Source organism: Cygnus atratus, chromosome 15, assembly GCF_013377495.2.
Source record: "Cygnus atratus isolate AKBS03 ecotype Queensland, Australia chromosome 15, CAtr_DNAZoo_HiC_assembly, whole genome shotgun sequence".
Taxonomy (NCBI): domain Eukaryota; kingdom Metazoa; phylum Chordata; class Aves; order Anseriformes; family Anatidae; genus Cygnus; species Cygnus atratus.
Genome location: NC_066376.1, coordinates 8,172,643 through 8,191,654, shown reverse-complemented (window position 1 = coordinate 8,191,654; position 19,012 = coordinate 8,172,643). Strand labels below are relative to the sequence as shown.

The following is a 19,012-nucleotide window of genomic DNA, read 5'->3' as shown; positions in this document are numbered from 1 at the left end:
AACTATTTCTTTACTTAACCTCTGTGTCCCTGGGTTTGTCTCCTATAGGAATAATTCTAGATTCTGCTTCCACAAGTCAGCCTAGTGCCAAGGAGAAAGGAGAGTAATGCTGTCCCTGCGTGGCTGCTGTCCTCGGAATTCTGAAAGACAGCGTGAAGCGGCCTGGGCTGCTTGGTACTGCAGCTCTTTGAGCGTTGCTTGGAGCAGAGGTCTTGCAAATCTGGGCAGACAGCCCTGCATCGGCTCGTTCGGAGCTGTTTATAGCCATTAAGATTGGAAACCTGGGCTTATGTCTCAGGTTAAAAAAAAAAAAAAAAAAAAAGAAATCTATTCTGATTCAAATGCTAAACAGCATGTGCATCTTACTCCAGTGGAAATGGTGATTTTCTGCTAAATTGGATAGCAAAACAGATGAGCTGCTTTAATACTCTTCTGTAAAATCTAGATTGTTTTATGTATTTTGTTTAAAGAAGCCTATGTTATGCGGAGACCAGGGCTCATTTGTCTCCTAAATCTTACTCTTAAAAAAGCTTTGTAGTCAGTTGAAAAATGTTGGCTATATAATTTCCTCTTCGGTGTTGTAATTGAGGAATTGAGTACAACTGAGAGCACTGAAGGTTTCAGATGCTTATCTGTCGTTAGGCCAGAGAGGAAATACACCTTCCTGGATATGGGTCCAAGCCTTCATTTGGTGCTTTTTCTTTAAGTATTTTTGCAAGATTTGTTCCTTCACATGGCTTCAAGTATTTCTTCAAGATTATAAAGGAAAGATGGAAATGAAACTTCAGAGTTCTCATTGAGGTTTAGTTATGTGTAGTGTACAAGCACAGAGTACTGATAACTCCCATGCGGAAGCCTCGGTCTTCTTGCATGGGCATCCTTTTCTTTGTGACCTGATGCTCTGTGTGAGAAATAAGGGCAGAGTTGGCTTCAATTTAAGTCAATTCTGAAACTCTCACTGATTTCAGTAGTAATGAATTTTGCTCTTGTATCTGTACACTTCTGCAATGAATTTCAAAAGCTGATTGTTTTATCTCCGTATGTTCCCTTTTTGTGTGGGATGCTCTTTAATGATTTTGATATTTGCCTTCAGTAAGGGAGGAAGGGGGGGATACAAGTTATTCTAGCATCAGCACTTGATCCCTGTGTAGGTAAAAGGATATGAATAGCACGTATGGTTGAAGTTAGACATGTTAAAAGCTGTACACGTGGGGGGTTGATTTGAAATGCTTTTTAAATAGGTCAAATAATTCAACAGAATTTAATCAAACAAAATCCTCCTTCAGAAAGTTAAGCTATCCATTTGTTTATGTGCCTTAGTCATCCCTTTCTATGTAGCATGATTGTGCATTTGATTCCAATTTATAGTACAAAGTGTACCTTTGCTGTAGCAGTCATTAAATAAAACAATGTCAGAATTTCAGGGTGCTAAATTCTGGTGGATGTTTCTAAAGCAAATGCTTGCCATGTTCTGTAGCTTTTTGTACCATGCTGTACAAGTAACAGTGTGACAGTCAGTTGTGGGTTTCACTTGTCTCTGTTTCGCTTACAAATGCTGACTTTCCGTGTATCTTCCAAAATGTTCTGTGTAATTCTTGGTTTTGCATACTCAGTTGCTGTGTTATTTGTGAAGTACGATTCCAGAGTCAGTGGCATCCATGGAGCAAGCTATGCCCAATGGCTGCTCCTCAGTTAATGAGGCATTAACTCCCTGCTCTTATGGAGTGCTCTAACCCCATGTAGGAGATGATTGCTGTTCAGTGTTATTACACCACTTTTGATACCTCCTCCTGAGGAATTTCTCCCCACACTTCAAACAGTTGCTTTGTTGGGATCAGCTTATGAGGTATCGCAGGTGATATGACCTGGCAGTGATTTCCAGCTCCTGCTGAGCTTCAGATCAAACTGCTATGGAAATGTTTTTCTCTAATTGGAGCTCTGGCTATGCATGAAACAAGCCCAAGGCCACATGAAGGTACTTGAATCAACCAGTATTGCTAAATAAAGCATCAACAACTTAAAAAGGGTACGAACTTTGAGTTCCAGCAGGTATCATTGTTCTAAATGCAGTTGTCTGCTGGAAAATGTAGCGATAAGATATTTAAAAATCAGTATGGCCCTTCAGGGTCTGTGCTGAGAACCTGGTAATGTTTCGTGCTGCTCTGTGGAGGAACTGTACCACAGAGCAATTACTGTGCTATGTGCTGAAGTAGATAATGTTTTGTTTTCTTTGATTTATGTATAACTGACTTTTCAGAAGGGTTCTGGTGATCATCTGTTAAATACCTCGCAATATACGCAAGCCACAACATGCTTCTCCCATCTCTTAACAAAAAAGGATGTGACATGATAGGAAGTAATTCTTTGAAATGCCTTTTTTTCTGATTCTTTTGCACCATCCCACGCAGTCACTGTGACAGGAGATGTTATTTGCCCTTCCACTGACTTGTTTGGAATGCGTGCTGCGAATATGTAAGAATGCTTTGATACAGAGAATGAAGAGTTACATGCTGTCATGGCTTAGAAAGAGGCAAGTACTACAAAGCAATCTGCAAAGCCATTGTGAACATCAGAGGTGTTTGAAGTCAGGTTCTTGAATATAATTTCCAATAATACACTTTCCTTTAGGTGCCCCAGGTGTGTGAGCAGGCAGGCAGAGGTGGTGCTCTGTGGTAAGTTGCTGATCTGGGCAGCGAGGGAATCAGGACCTGCCTTAAGATGTAGGCACCAGTGCTTGCAGTTTAGAGATGCTGCCAGTGCCTCTAAAAACCACCAACAAAACTGAATAAGGCCTGGTAAAGAATGTAGAAACCAAGTGGTCTGAAGACAAGAGCAGTCTGTTAGAAGATGTCTCCGTTGGGAGTGCAGTGCTGTCCTTAACGTTTCCATTCCATTTCATGACTAGATGTTTTTCAAGTGGATGTAAAAATCTGACAAAGCAGAGGGCTTGAATTGTGTTTGGGTTCTGCAACTGACCAGGCCTTAGGGCACGAGAAAAATTAATAGTAAGGCATTGTTGTAATGAATTAAGTTTGTGCTTGCTCAACATTTAAACATATGGAACTGTTTTATGTGTAGGAAGAATCTCCTGAAAGAGAGCTGTGTCAGCCTGGTTATTTGAGCTTGCCAGGGCAGGGATGAGAGATCTGGTTGGTTTTGTCCATGGAGGAACTGATGTTTTACATTTGCATTTTAACAAATACAAATTAACTCTGTCTGTTAGGTGAATGTTTTGTTTTTTTCTGTAGTGTCTGAACATACAAAACTGTTAGTTTGTGTGTCACCAAATCCCGTGGAATTCCTCAGTCTCTAGTACTGAAAAATTAGGTAAGAAACATAATTTGTGGAGTACAGATCTGGGATCCAGTAACATGTATTTTCCTTTCAAATCTAGCAGCTGGCATGACTGACTTTGGATGTTGGAAAGTTGTCGTGGTAGTGCGACAATTCTTTCGTCAGTAAACCAGAGGTGGTATTCTTTATCTCAGAAATGCCTGTGAGCACTACCAGCAAAGCTTTGATTCTTTTTGTACCACAAAATAAGGATTTAAAACTGTTTGAAATCTGAAAAATGGAATCCTGTTAAAGACTTAGGCTTATTAAAAACACTTGTATCATTTAGTTCCCAGCCAGCACTTACATGCGAGTAGCATTATGTAAACTCAGTTTGTACTTCTGCCAAAGCAAAGAAGATCAGTAGGTCAAACTTTTAAGCCTGACCTACATTTTTTAATACATATCTCACAAGCTCAACTTTTTCCATCCTCTTTTTTTTTAATAGTCTTGAAAAAGTAGTAGAGAGAACTAACTTTTCTTGCCTGCTTGTAGTATGGTATTTAGGATTTACGTCTTATGGAGAAGTTCTTCTCCACTTGGTTCTAGTATCCTTTTCCAGAATTTGTTGACATCTGCATAATTCAGAAAAAAATGTAACCAGAGTAATTAATTCATGGATAAGGAAGAGTATTAACATTTGTAGAGGTTAAGTGCTGCTTTCTGCTTTAGAATTAAATAGAAAATGACGTTTGTAGTATGGTGGAACAAATACAATATGGAGGCTGTTTTTATTTCTTGTACAAAGTAATATGGGAGTGATACATTATTATAAATCCACAGTTTATGAAACTTCAGATTTTAAAATCAATTTATTATTGCTTAATTAAAAGTTCTTATTGTAATTTACAGTGCCTACAAATTAATGGACATAGTCTCTTTTTATTGGGGACTATATGCAGGGGGAAAAAATTTCTATTGTAACTTTGCTGCAGTCCCCTTCTGTGTTCTCCAGCTGCCCTTCTCAATCTCACTTTTCTTCCCCAAGCCTTTGACTGATGGAGATATACACAGATCTGAAAAAACTGGAGATATGGCCAAGAAGAGGATCTGTGCAGGGTACGTGTCTGTTTTAAGGAGAGAGAAAACATGCTAGAGCATTGGAGCGGTAAAACACTTAAATTTACCTAATTCCATATGAATCAATATGGAATTAAGCTGTAGGTTAGATCCTTTCTCAAGGTGAAGCTCTTGGCTTCTTCCTATTTTATTGCATTTGATTTCCTATTTATGCGTTATCATGTTTGTATATGTTTTTTAAATCTTGTAAGTAGAATTGATTGCAAGAGGTTGGGCTTTCTCGGGTACCTTAGGGAGCACGGTCGGATGGTTTGTCTGCCGGGCAAGCTAATCAAATATGAAGCACTAGCCACACTGAAACACTAGTCAGAGGTTCAGAATTCCAGAGTGTGTAGAGTTGCTTCCTCTCTTTGAGCAAGACATAGTCTGTTATGTCCACATCCTTGGGATGAACTGAAATGTTCCCTTGTGTTGGCATCTAAAGCCTCCCAGGGATTTACTGCAATATTAGAGGCCATCGTTTCCTATCTGTGCAATGTTGTGTGATAAGTAACAGTTGGCTGCTACCCAAGAGCCTCACGGTAGGTGCAGTTCTGTGCTGGAATTTCCAAAGCACTTTGGGATTATTAAGGGTGACAGTCTCTCAAGGTGTAATGGCTAATAATCCACTTAAGTTTAAATATTTTTCCAGTTGAATACATCTCACATTATGCCTTGAACTTGACCGCAAGCAATTCTCTGTGTGGATACCTGGGCACTACATTAGTAGGGCTGAGCTGTCTCTGAACTTGGTGTTTCCAAAAAAACTAATCAATTACGGTGTTCTTAGGCAGTAAAGTCAAGTTGTTTACCTTTGTAGTGCTCATCATTGAGTTGACTTCCCTGTTTATAGCATTCTTATCCCTGTGTTTTCTGTTTTGTTGCTCTCCAGTCATTGCCCACGTTTTCTTCTTGCCTGGTTTCCTCTTCTCTTGCTGTGACTGCTTCCAGCTCTTAGCAGCCTATGATACACAAGAAGTGTAGATTATTTTAAGAAAGAAAATGCAGAAATTTCAGTGGAAGCACTTGTAATGGAAACCAAATGACCAGTGTGGCCTTCACTCCTGAGACAAAGTGAGTTCCCCTCCTGACAGTGTGTCAGAAGACCAGGGGTCTTTCATTCTCATACGTGACACTGCAGGGCTCAGCTTTGCGCTTGGCTTAAACTAATGGAGTGACCATCAAGGAGTAGTGGCTTGTGGGAAGTGAATTGACAAAATCTGTCCTGTAAGTTCAGTAAGAACTGAAGGATGTCTGTTTTCAAAATGGCGTTACACCAGCTGATGTTTAATGGCTATATCTACAGGTCGGAACCACAGTTATCCTCCTGGACTGCCATAAAGTTAGCTGTTCTGTTATATCTTGGAAAGAAGCTGTTGCTGTTTTTGTGAAAGTAAACTGTGCACTTCAACATGCAGGCTTTCTAAAAGAGGATATCTAAGTTATTTTTTAAGTCTAATTTATTTCTAATCTACTTCATGGATTCAGGAGCATGAGGCTTGCACACTTGCAGCAAGATTTGTTCCTCAAGAATTTCTGAAAATCCTTCACAAGTAGCAAATAGTGTTTTAGAGCAACAGAAGTGATACTAGTGGAACATCATACTGGATAGCTGGAACATCAACGATAATTTTAGTTTCCTACAATGGATAACTTTTAGGTAGATAATCAGTAAGATCTGCAAGTTCTTCATAACCTTGCAGAACCTTGTGTCATAGGATTATACTTTAATGTTACGGCATAACTGAAAGTAATGTCTGGATAGTCCCAAGAAACACTGAGGCTTGAGAACGGAAAAAGTAATACTGGATGTCTTAAAAAATATTATGAAGCAAAGTTTATGAAAAAAGGAATGATTCCATTTTTGAAAGGGAGCCCCTCCACAAAACTGGTCACCTTAGCAACTTTATGCTAGAAAAACTAAGTGACATTCTTGTTTTCACAGACTTGTGCACTTCTGTTTCTTGATTTAATTTCTGTTGATGACAAAGAGTAGACTTGAGGATACTGTTTACTTATGGCATTAACTATGGATCTGGCTTTGAAACTTGCCTGCTTTCCTACCACTATCATCCTGCTCCCCAGTTACATAATTTAGTTGTATTTTAAGGAGTAGTTATGGTATCAGAATAATAAAGAATGGGATAAGTTGGTTGTCTAGTGTTCTTCAGAACTTCTTTGCTGTGAAAACATCAAAACAATCTAGGTTATTTTTACACTTTTCTAACTGATGGCACACACATGTTAATGTTATTTAGATATTTCAATGAAATGGTTTGCTTTCTGCAGTAATAATGTTTGTAAACATCTGAAATGAGATGGACTCTGATCTTGATAGGCACAGCAAATGTACAAGGGGGAACAATTTTATCTGTAACTTCATCAGTGTGAGCTTAACATGTCAAACATGCAGCCTTTAATTGTGACGTTCTTATACCAAATGCAAGTGAAGACAATGGAAATGAGAGGTTGTCACGGACCTCAAGCTTCCTGAAAGCTGACTTTTGTACAGAAAGCGACTTGTTTGACTTGCAAATATTTTTTTAGCTTGCATCCCCAAAGCTTTTACTGTTTTGTTCAGTCTTCTCTGTACAGAATAGAGATATTCTAAATTGCAGCATTCAGAGCTACCTTTTTCATTTTTTCCAAAGCATACACAGCAACCAACTTTATTCCCACAGTCTGTGGTAGTGGAAGTGGCAGCTCCAAAATTGCCACAGTGGAGGAATCTGATCTCTGTTCTTACACAGGAGAAAATGCACTGCAGTTTCTGTGCCTGTTAATGCAAGGAGTTTTGTAGGCGTAGCATGCTGTGGGGGAAGAGAAGCCACAAGGGTGAAGGAAAACCTTTTTTTCCTTAGGCTGAATTCCATTCTGAAACTAATCATGCACCTAAATTCATATGTTAATGATGTAGTTCTTCATTGCAAAAACTCACGTGGGAAGAAGCATGTTTCACTTTGTTTTTTAAACCCACACTTAATTCAGTTTTAAAACCATGTAACAAGATTGTGCAAGAAACCTGGAAAGATCAAATGGCCAAAGATTTCTAATGTGGTCTTATAAAATCGTCAGTGGAATGCTATTGGATCATTCAGCAATTACAAAAAGCACCCTGAAGCTTAATACATGAAAAATGTGAAATAGAGGTGAAAAGGGTGAAATAGAGTAAAAGCTAGAAGCAGTAGCTGCTCTTTTACAAACAGAAGTCTGTTGACACATGCCCAATATAATCTGAACTAAATGCTCTGTAAGTGTGTGTTTGGTAAGATGAAGTTAATGATAAAGACGGAGCATTTCTTGCCTGCTTACATTGAATCTAAAATTAGAGAGGCTTCTGTTTCAGAATGTCAGAGTAACAACTGTATAAACATATGTGAGCAGATAGGCTTTTTGGAGCACAATATAATATCTGCTTTTTAAGAATAGTCCCACTTGTTCAGAAGGGACTGAGCCCTGCTGTTCAGAGGCTCACATTTTATCTCAGTCAAGTGCAAGGTGAACTGTTCAGAAGTAGTCTGTCTTCTCTTAATCTATCCAAGAAAGTCTCCAGGCTCTTCCAGTCTATATTTGTAGATGCTGATTTGTGATAAGGGAAAGTGTTATCACCACACAGACAACACGTGCGAATTGCCTAAATAATCCAGCCTTAAATTCAGCAGGTTTCTAAAACAAGGACTTCCCATAGGAAAATGGATAAAGAAAAATATAACTTTGGGATAAATCCTGGCTATGCTTCCTGCCTTCCTGTTCTCCATTGTTTTTCATGTTTCTGTTGTGATGGGAGCAATGAGGAAATGCCTAAATTTGAGAATTATTACTACAAAAGAAGCTTTTTTTTTTATTTGCCTGAGAAGTTAAAGCTACCCTTTAAATTAGGAGAGTTTAAAATGTTAATCAGCTAGAAAACTGCTGGCTGTCCTTGAGGATAGATTGTATGGAGTTAAGCTGTGTGTCAGTCTGTCTTTTCAGCACGAGGCTGTACTCACGGAGAATAAATTCTTCATTGGAGATACTCTTCGTTGGACCTGTAACCTCTGAGGAGCAGACACCTAAAATTTGCAAATAAGTTTCAACACTTCTCTTTTCACCTTACACCACTGGGAGGCTTGTCAGACCATGCAAGAGCCAGACCAGTGGGTGTTCTCAGAGCTTGTCTGACACGAGCTGAGATCAGCAGCAGCTATGGCTGACAGGAAAATGATCCTTTTCCTCCCAACTTTCATTTCTTAAAATGCGCGGTACTGAGGGCAGGGCCAGAACTTGAATTTTCATCCTCCCCTTGGATGCCCTTGTCACAAGGCCAGTGAAATCGCTTTAGGTTGCGAACAGGAAGGTTGACAGATGTTCCTCCTCTTTGAATAAAGAAAGAACAACAGGATGCTTTACTTGGTGTGATTTGCTGGTGGTGGTACATCTGGCCTGATCCACTTGGACATCTGAGCCCACAAGTCAAATGACTTGGTGAAATGGTACTTTAAGATGTGCAGAAGGAGTTGAAAGCGGACAGTCCTGATACCCAGTTGTTGCCAACCCATGAACAGATTGGTGTAAGACACCAGTGTGAGAGGTGATCCCCTAGGAAGTGCCGATTGGGAACTTCTGTGCTCTTGCTGGCTGTGGTGTTGCCCCGTGGCCAGCTGGTGCTGCCATTACTGACCCAGCCCGGCCACTGCCTGCTGCTGGCTCCTGTAGGTGCTGGCCGGCCACGGGGAGCCCCCAGCTCAGTCGCCTGCCCGTGCCACTTCAGAGGGCTCTGAGGAGGCTGGGTAGGACTGCGTGGTGCACTGGAGGAGAGGGATTGCGTTACAGGCCAAATATAACACTCTTCAAAAGCACAGAAGCTCATCAGATGCTAAACGGCAGAACAGCTGTAGGTGTCACAGCTTCTGGCTTTCTACTGAACATACGGCATAAAACTAGCAGAGCTGACTGGGAAAAACACTTAAATATTGACACTGCCTTTGATCTTTTTTTTAGGCACAATTTTGTCAAATTTGAGTAGCTCTATTTTGGTTGGGGGAAGACTGAAAATAACTATAGATTTCTTTTATTTTTTTCTTTTTAAGTTAAAACCTTAAGCTTTTCGTTGATTTGTTTTAAAACAAAGCAAGATCTTTTTGCCAGGCCCTTGCCACTTGAGAAACTCAAGATTCTAGGCCTCACTGACAACTCTGTCCTATTGTGCAAATGCTTATAGTGTCAGAAAACAACCAGAAGGATGCAACTTATTAGAGATCCTGTTTACCAACATTTAATTAATGCTGTATTCCAAAGTAGCAAAGAATACCTTTGGCGTGGGCAGATTTCTTGGCTCTGATATGTGAGAACGCACAGAGCCTTTGTTATGTCCTCAGGAGAGTTGTTCCTGTGTTGTTGCCTGAGGATAACTCTTTCAGTATGTGGTGGTCCATCTCGTTGTTGGTTTTTGTTGTTGTTTTTTTCTTTTTTTTAATGAAATAATAATAAAAAATGCCTGGCATTGAAAGCCTTGTATGTTGGAATTCAGAAATAAACTTACTGCTTATTGGTCCAAATGTCTGCAATTTAAACACCGCTTAAACTCCTATATCGTAATGATTTTCATCTGCAGTAATAAACTTCTCTAATACTACTAAGTCATAAGGATCTTTCCCAATATACAGCCCCTATTTTTTTTTCTCTCTGGGGGTGGTGGGAGGGAGGGAAAAGGCTGTTTTTTGTGGAAGGCGGATTTGGTTTGAATTAGGCGTCATACAAATACTGAATTGAAAACTTTTGAGACAATTCAGGCACCAGATGGTCTTCAGCAGCAAGGCTGCTTGATAAACCATGACCCTTTAACGTTGACTAGATTTTTAAAATGAGAATTCTTCTGTTTAAAAGCCATTAAACTTTGGATTTCTAAAGAATGTCAAAAATGGTACCTAATAAGTTAAGTTGTCTGGGTATTGGATTGTTAAATAGAATTCAATTAATAGGTTCATCACAGCTGAAGCTAGGGAAGTTACCTCATCTATTATTGCCAATATGAGTGTTTTTTCATAAGAGAGTCACTCAGTTTCTGACAAAGGAACACCTTATGTATCTCTAGTGCAAGAAGAATAGTGCATTTCAAAGTTGGTTTGAGAAGTAAAGAACATTCTGGGTTCAGAGAAGGGGATAAATGGAGTAGAAGAGAAATAGCAGCTTATATAATGTACCTTGCAATGTTGACTTGCTCTTAAAAGATTCAGTCTAGGTATAGCAAGGACTTTGCAAGTAAATCTAGGTCTTTATTAAAACTGATCTTTCAACATTGTAAAAAATACTTTTTAGTTGTGGGTTTTGAACCAATAAATATCTATGGGACATATCAAATGACCAGAAGCAAGGTCAAATTATAAAGTAATACTGGTCTGCTTCAGAATGATCAACTCTTAAAACTTTTCTTCCAGGGTTACCATAACTGTTAGATAATTCAAGAGACAGAGTCAGAAACCTAAGATCTGGCATACAAAGTACAGAAATGATAACTCATAATCCATTTTGTTTTGCACTCCTCTGTATTCTGTGCATTTGCAGTTAATCCTCTGTTGTTCTTTTAACCCTTTCTCTAAATCATCCTTTAACATCCATAAATCTTATTTTAGTGAGTCAGAACTTGGTTGCCTCTTATCTACTAACTGAACAACACAGTGGATCATCTGCAGTAAAAGAATCAATCTGTCATACCACAGTGTGAATACAGGATTTGCATGGTAACCTTGAAGTTATTTTAGTGGTGTAAGTGCTAAACAGCATCTCTTCAAAGTATGCCCCATTCCTCACAAGAGAAGTAATTATTTATGTAGGAACAGTAGCAGATGTGGTTTTCTCATACTTGATTGGAAATTGGCACTTGATCCTATCTCATATTTTTATATTTGATCCTTTTACAATACCCTTTATAGTTATTTAGGTAATTCAGATACTGTCCTACAACAATGACTTAAGCAAAGAAGTGTAGAAAAAGGTGTTATTCCATTTAGAGTTACTTAGCTGCAGTTAATTGTGTGTGTATGGTGATTTACAAATGCTCCAACGTGACAAAATTTCCATTGCAGGAAAATGATTTTGGTATGTAAGACTGGGAAACATCCCACTTTAAAAAAAAAGAAAAAAATTGCGGAATTCTTTGAATTACTTTGGGGGGAAAAGAAATCTTCTTGGAAATACTTCCTCCTTGTTTGCTGTTACGGGCAGTTGTGTTGGAACCATTCTTACCTTATTCTGTTGTTTGTTCCTCTCAGGAATTCCTCGGCTATGCTTCGCTCACTTTGAAAACGTTCTCCTGTCAGAGAGGCTTGGTTGCAGGCAAGGAGCAGCAGACATGTTAAAGGCAAGATGGCCAAAGTCAACTTGATGGTTAACCTGAACTTGATACAGGGAACTAGTTTGCGATGAACAAATCACTGCATTCTCTTTAGACTTTTCAAGTTTCCACTTGGATCAAGTAGTGAGCCGCATCTGTGCCTAGACAGCTGCAGTCTGTTCCTCCACTTAGGTAGACCTGGCCCCTTTTCCATTCAAGTTTATTAATTGGACAGAACTTAGAAACTTTCCAAGAATAATTTCATTTCCTCCTGTCCCTGTATGTGGCCCAGTTAAGTTGCGGGAAATGGCTTAACTGAGCTGCCCTTATTTTACATGTCATTGTCTGGCATGTGACTGTTACCTAACCAGCAGCTATGAATGTTTTAGTGTACCCAAATAACATAGCTCCATGTACTATGCTCATTACAAAAACATAAAACATCTCAGTGTCCTTGCCACATTGGCAGTGCGCTAAGATTTACATATCCAGCAGCTCATTAGGAGCCCTGTAAACTATGTTCTTTGCTTAGCAAAGATGATATAACAAATCTACTGTACACTAAAAGGAAGTTTGAGCAGAAATCGTCAGGCAGATGCAACTGGGATTTCCAGCAGAAGCACTCCATCTCATCAGGACTGCAAGGGAGGGAGGGCAGGTGGGTGGGTTGTTGTGGAGCAGTTGACTGTTTTAACTTCCTCAGTAGGCGTATTTGTCCATAATATTAATTTAATGTGAGTAATAAGCATGTTGCTTAGGATGTGGTTAATATATGGAAGGTAAAAGTGAGGAATCTGTTGTCAGGGAATATAAAAGGTTGCAGATGCATTTAAACCCAAGGAATAGTGTTATTCCTACAACAAGGGGAAAGAGTATTTGCAAGTGGGGGAAGTGCAGAGGACAGGCAGGTGTCCCAAGCTTTATGAGGAAAAGCAGTTCTGAGGATTTGTGCTTTGTATGTTCGTGTGACAGTGTAGCTGCTGAGCTGTGACTTTGCAATGTTTGAGCCCCACCTCGTTCACTGCATCATGCTTTTATCATATTAATTGATTCTTGTGCCACAGTTAGCTCTGCAGGTCACTGGCACCTCTGCTGTGTCCACGTGGCATGCTTGATCCTGCACGTTCTGGCAATCAAATAATAGATAAACAGCAAACATCTGAACAGCTGCTATTATGCCCCTGCTTTCCTGCCGTGGTTTCGCTGTGCCACTGTTAATAATTCAGAAGTGATGGAGAGGTGGGGGAGTGAAAGGGCTGCAGCAATCTTTGTTTCTCTCCGCAGTGTGTGCTACCTCCTTGGTGGCTCTGTAGTTACCACGGAAACAGGAGAGGGATGGCACAGCATCGGCCGGGCTGGCATGGGACTTGTGGGTCTGCTCAGCGCAGTGGCACATCTGCTCGAACGGGAAAGCCTAGGGCTTGCCTGCCCTTGGTGGGGTGCCTTCTTCCCCGTCTGTCTCTGTGGTTTTGTGAAACTTAATTATAAAATAGATGATGCTCCCAAATTTTAGTGCATTTGTTAAATAGCCTTTTTATTAGTGATCCTGCTAGAAGAAAAAAAAAAAAGGCAGTGTCAGAATAAGCATTACTGGAGGTCTGGAGGAGTAAGGTAAGGTAGTGTGGGAATGTGATTTTGAAATCTCTCACTGGTATTATGTGGAGTCCTGATTATAATCAGACTCGCTGTTGGAAGGCAGTTTCACGTGTCTGAAGCACCCTGGTACTTTAGGGAATAGATTTACTGGAAAAGACTAAGGACCACTTCACATACATTTGCTCAATTCAGCATCCTCTGCTTTGATCAAGGCTGAGCCTCATTTTTAGTAATTGAGTGCATATACTAATCACTCCTTGCACTGCCTGTACTGAGCTGCACAGTGCTGGTCTGGGAAGCTACGGAGGGGGAGGATGTGATGGGAGGGGAGCCGCCCTCAGCATCCCCACGCTGTCCTCCTAGCTCACTGCAGGTCTGGGGCTTTGGAGGATGGGCAGGCATGCTAACTCTGCTGCACGTGTTTTAGGTCTGTAGAGTGTATCTGGTTAAGCTGCCTTATCTGCTAGCATTATTTCTGCTGTTTGTTTTACTGCTGCATGTGGTGCTTAGATTTTCAGCAGTTACACTGGCATTATTCTGAAGGAAGGACTAAAAGCCCCTTTTTCCTAGGGGTAAGATTGGAACTTGATGACCGGCTTGAGATGGACTATTGGGCTGTTCTCTAACTGCAGGCAGGAGGAGACTGTCCAATATAGTATCTCTGTCCCTCCTTTCAGTGGTAAATCAGATAAGAGTAACCAAGATTTTCTATACCTAGATATATCATTGGCAGCTGCTTAGCAACTGCTTGCTTGCCGGCTTTAGAGCAGGACCTACATAATCAAATACCACGTAAACCCACTCTTCTGTAGAGTTTTATGGCAAGTAAATACTCCTTTTGCACACCAAAGAAAAGTCTTATTTATGGAATCAAATTTTATGTCTGTGTAGGTATGAATATGCCCAGCAGAATAGTCCTGGCTGGCTTGCATGAGGTTCTGCGGCCTCAAGCGTTCATTTGTTCTGTACCTGCTCTTCTTTTGAAGTCTGCATTCAACAGGAGATCTGTCACTGGGAGCAAGCTATGAGGTTTAACTTCCTGCTTCCTCAGTTTATGTGAGATAACCCGGTATTGTGAACTTAATCTTGAACTTGAAATTTATGAGTGAGGTTGTTTCTCCTAGTTACCTTTATGGAACCTTTAGAAATAGTTCACAAACCTTTTATTACCGTCATTTGGCCTCCAAAGAGTCTATAGGCTTAGGGTTCAAAGCCTTAGCACTGTTGTTTTTGTCAAAGTTAAAAACGCACTCAATTATTGTTCTGAATTCAGGAAATATTTGAGCTCATGATGTAATTTTTACACTTTTAGAAGTTATTCTTTAGTTTAGAACTTCAGTTTAGACAGAACTGACTTTTGCTATAAAGGCAGCAAAATTGATGTTAAATCCTATTCTTGCAGAGCGACTGGGATTAGTTCATTGTTCTGTCATGCTGCAGTGAATAGCCTCTTTATCCCCAAGCTACTTAGTGTTTTGTATGAGGTTCTGCAATATGTGTGTTTCAGGGAGCTTGAATATCAAGGACACATGCACATCTCCCTTCCGCCCTGGCAGCTGATGTAAAATGAAAACATTGCAGGCTGCAAAAAGGCAACTGAGAAGCACTGCATGCAAAACTACTATGCAGGCATGTGGGCTGTGCAAGTCTGCTTGTGTAATTCTAGCTGAGTTCTGTTTAATCCTGGTGTGCAGCCATGGTATGATTGCTGTATATCTGGAGTAGAAAATGCCAATTTTGCAGTAGTGGGTTTTGTAACTGACACATTTTTAAGGATTTTACTCAAACTTTTACTCAAGTTGAAAATACATCTCTGAATCTTTCATTTTTTCTGAGTTGCACACTCTATTTTTAAGTAAATAATGTTATAGTTGACATGTTTAAAATAATTTGTGGAGGAAGGTGTTGACTCTAATGCTATCCATTGATGACTTTAATTTAGATAAAGGACAATTGTGATTATTTAAGGAAGTAGGTCAGAAGAAAAGAAATTGTGAAGAATTGAGAAATATAGGACTTAAGTGATCCAGGAAGAAATAGATTTTAACCTTACATGTTAATGTTGCATTAAAATTTTCCAGGTAAAGAACTTCAGTATTAAAGCTTACTAAAAGCTGCTTTATTTATTAGTCTCAGATGCACTGAAATAGATACTAACTCAGATTTACTTGGATCTAATAGAAAACATCTGATTTTCTGTCACTTACAGAATTCTGCTTGTCATGATATGTCTTAGGCTCAGCCTGTTGGTTGCATTCCAGTTTGCTACTGTAAGAGTCAGCTACAATTTTAAAATGATTTGGTTGTTTTTTTCCTCTGGTGGACTGTGACAAAACAATACAGTTCCTGTACCAGTCTTATCCTTTTCCTAGGATCTCTTTGGCTAGTAGTATAGATATCCCAGGTGGTGTGTGTTGTAACTCTTGTTAGCTGACAAAAGAATTGACCTAAGTCAATTGACTCTTAGACAGTTATTGTCAAGAAGTGGATTATTTGGAAAACATTCTTAAAATCTTCATGTGAACTAAATGGAGATTCTGCTGCAAGACTTTGAGGATTAAAGCTGTGTTTACAGATGAGAGAAAAAGGCATTAGACTAAGACTTGTTAGGGGGGCTGCATCCTGTTTTATCAGATTATAAAACTATTTTTTCTCCCAAAGATGAGGGAGAGTCCTCTCTACAACTCCACTACTGTTTTAGCTGATAGTGGTAGGCTTCATAGGAGTGCTTTATCCCTTTGATTAGACCTCGACTGCCACTCAAGAACCAGCTTGTACAGCCTGTAGCCATCTCACTTCAATTTGTGCAAAGGTTTGATGAAAGAACATGAAGATAGATGTCCCTCCTATCCTCTGTCTTTGAAAGGCTTATTAGGGCTCATCAAAGAATCCCTTATACCTAGACAAATCTGAGATTCAATTTGCAGCTGAGCGCCCCTCAGAGAGGATTTTGAAAGTTTACTTGCCTCTCTGCTATGTATTTTCAGGTGCTCTCACAGTTGGCCTTGTGCGACAGTGTCAAACCATCCATGGACGTGACAGGACCTGTATTCCTCCACGGCTGCCTCCTGAGTGGGTCACTACGTTATTTTTCATCATTATGGGAATCATTTCACTAACTGTCACATGTGGTTTGCTGGTGGCTTCCCACTGGCGAAGAGAAGCTACTAAATATGCCCGCTGGATAGCTTTCACTGGAAGTAAGTGACCTCAACTACACAGTTGACCTGTACACAGGATAAACTGGTGGAGTCTAAAATAACACTGTTGTCAGGGAACAATGTGTAGGGCTCCTACTATATAAAATGTTCTTTCTCTTCAAATACCACATCTGAGAGAAAAAAGAAATTCTTCAAAAATTGAGGGATTGATAATTGAGAGGGATTAATAGCCTGTTGGCCCAAGGTGTGAGATTAAAGGAAGGCGTTGCATTCCCTGATCCCTTTACCTTCCTTGAGGAGTGCCGTTAATTGGCTGAAGAAAATGAGCAGAGGTGGAAGAGGTCAGTCCCAGATTGTGTCTTCCCCATATCCATATCTCCAGTCTTACTCCTAGCAAAACGGAATGACTGGAAATTCCCTCCCCTAGGTAGAGAAAGCAGTTGATGCATCTGAGACTTAGTAGAGTCTGAAATCCATTCCTATTTCAGGTATCTCATGAATACCTCATTCAGGGTTGATGATGGTTCAGTCCTGCTTGATGCTCACAACGGGTTTTTTATTCGGAATATCTGCATCCTAATTGGCTATGCAGGAGGGTTGCCCACTGCAGAGCATCTGTTGTGCTTCACAGCACTGAGACTTTTGCTTCCTGTGACCCGCAGCAGTGCTTTAGCAGAGGGACTAGTACCAGTGTTTTTCTGCCTCCCTTGGTTCTGCTCTGAATGAGTACTGGCATAATTCCTCCCAGCATAGGCTGAGCCTCCTTTAGCAGCCCTGTGTTTCTGCACGGGGAAACATGCTGTGGCTACTTCAGTGCAAATGAAAAATAGTTATAACAAGTAAGGGGAGTAACTTTCAAACTTCCTTTTCTTGGTGTGTGTTACAGGCTTATGCCAACTGTGAAATGGTGCCTTAATGGTGGGGATGACAGCATGAAAAAACTGGAAACCTGAGGGCTTTTAAATTGACTTGAATTATGACATACCACTAAAGGTAGTGTGAACACTAACTAGAAGATGCAAGTTTGTGGTTTACACAGACATAAATAAGGTTTAATGGAACTCTATGACATCTAATATGAATGAGATTGAAGTTTGTTTGGGGGAGGGAATAATGTAAAAAAGCACTGAGCTTCAACAGAGGCACTTTGCTGAGGCACTTGTACAGTCAAAGCCGTCCTTCTGACAACTTAGCTACATAGCATATTAAATTGGTAGTGCAGCTTTTGCAGACAGTGGAGCTGTTGAAATGCTGTATTCATTGTGATTGACTTTTATTTTCAAGTGAATGACTAAAATAGACATGAGTATTACTGAACATTACAGCCCAACTTTTCTAGTTGCCATTGTATATCTATACATATTTCATGTTTATCTGATGTATGCAGGGAGGGTTTGAGCTCAAAATGCTATGTAAGATTAAAATGCTTACAGTGAGCTAAAGTCAAAGCTTGTTTTATGGTGTGTTTTTTTTAGTACTATATGTTGGTTTATTTACTGAGTTTTTTTCTTTAATTCACAACTTGCATTTTGGGCTTTACATACTTTAGTGTTTTAAAATATCTCCATTAATCAAAATCTTGCATTTTTAGCTTTCTGTAGCTTTGCGTGGTTCAGCTGAAAATTCTGGTAACCTAAAGCTCTTTTTTTCTGTAGATTCCTTTGGGCTTGCAACTGGTCCATTATTAAGGTCTAAATATAGAAGGACTTGCACTTGTCTTTGTTATGTTTAATAATGAAGCATATTAACTTTTTTCTCTTGCAACTCAGAATTTCTTATAATTCTATTAAGATATAACTGTGTTGCTGAAATTCAACATCCTTGATATTCATCTCCAATACGTACGACTCTGTGACCTTCGTGTTCCTGTTAACAATGATGATGGGAAATTGTATTGCTTGACTCACTTGTAAGAAAAGTCACTTTGGGAAAAGAAGTGAATGGAAGGCAGAGTTCTTTATTTTTCAGGAGGTAGACAAGAACAAATTCTCTGGTTCATTGAATGGCAACACAGATTAGTTTTGTAGATTTTTTAGTATTTGTAGATTGGTATTAGGCAACACGTGGACTTGTGGAATTAACTTGGATTACAATGAACAGGTCCTTCCTGTGAAGTGTCAGAGTACTGTGTTGTGAAAAAGATGGGTAACTCAGTAGAAGGGGTAGAGAAAACTTGATAATTGTATTACATCTCTTCTGCAGGTGATTTCAAGACTCCACAGCTCAGTACAGGCAACTAGTAGATATTCTTGCAGAACTTTCTAAACATGACATAGGATGTGCTGTCCCAGGTGGCAGCAAAGTTTGCTGGGGTTGCTAAAGGCCGCTCTGGGACTGGCAGCTCTGTTCTCTTCAAATGCAAGGGGGGGTCTAAATTAAATCATGTAACAGTAAAGGAATCCTTTTACTCAGCCCTTTCCTTGCAACTCTGCCAGTAGCAAGGAGGGCCTGCTAAGAGGTCAGTCTTGCCCAGTTCATGCTGGAATTTGACCCTGATGGTCAGTTTGTTTCCCGATCCAGCGTAAATACCCTTCTGTTCAAGGGGGTGGAA

General features: G+C 39.9%; 1 protein-coding gene across 3 annotated transcripts in view; it reads left to right on the top strand.

The window, feature by feature from the left end:
• MOSMO (modulator of smoothened) overlaps positions 1 to 19,012 on the top strand; it is a 31,083-nt gene that overhangs the window by 2,153 nt on the left and 9,918 nt on the right. For 2 of the 3 annotated variants that reach the window (XR_007708864.1, XM_035548636.2), the window contains exon 2: positions 16,288 to 16,500. Coding sequence is in view for 2 of the 3 variants with exons in the window: in XM_035548636.2 (XP_035404529.1) it covers positions 16,288 to 16,500 (213 nt within the window). In the remaining variant the exon portion in view is untranslated. Of the gene's footprint in view, positions 1 to 11,642; positions 11,732 to 16,287; positions 16,501 to 19,012 lie in introns of all 3 variants that reach the window. The other variant, XM_035548638.2, reaches the window with a different exon arrangement.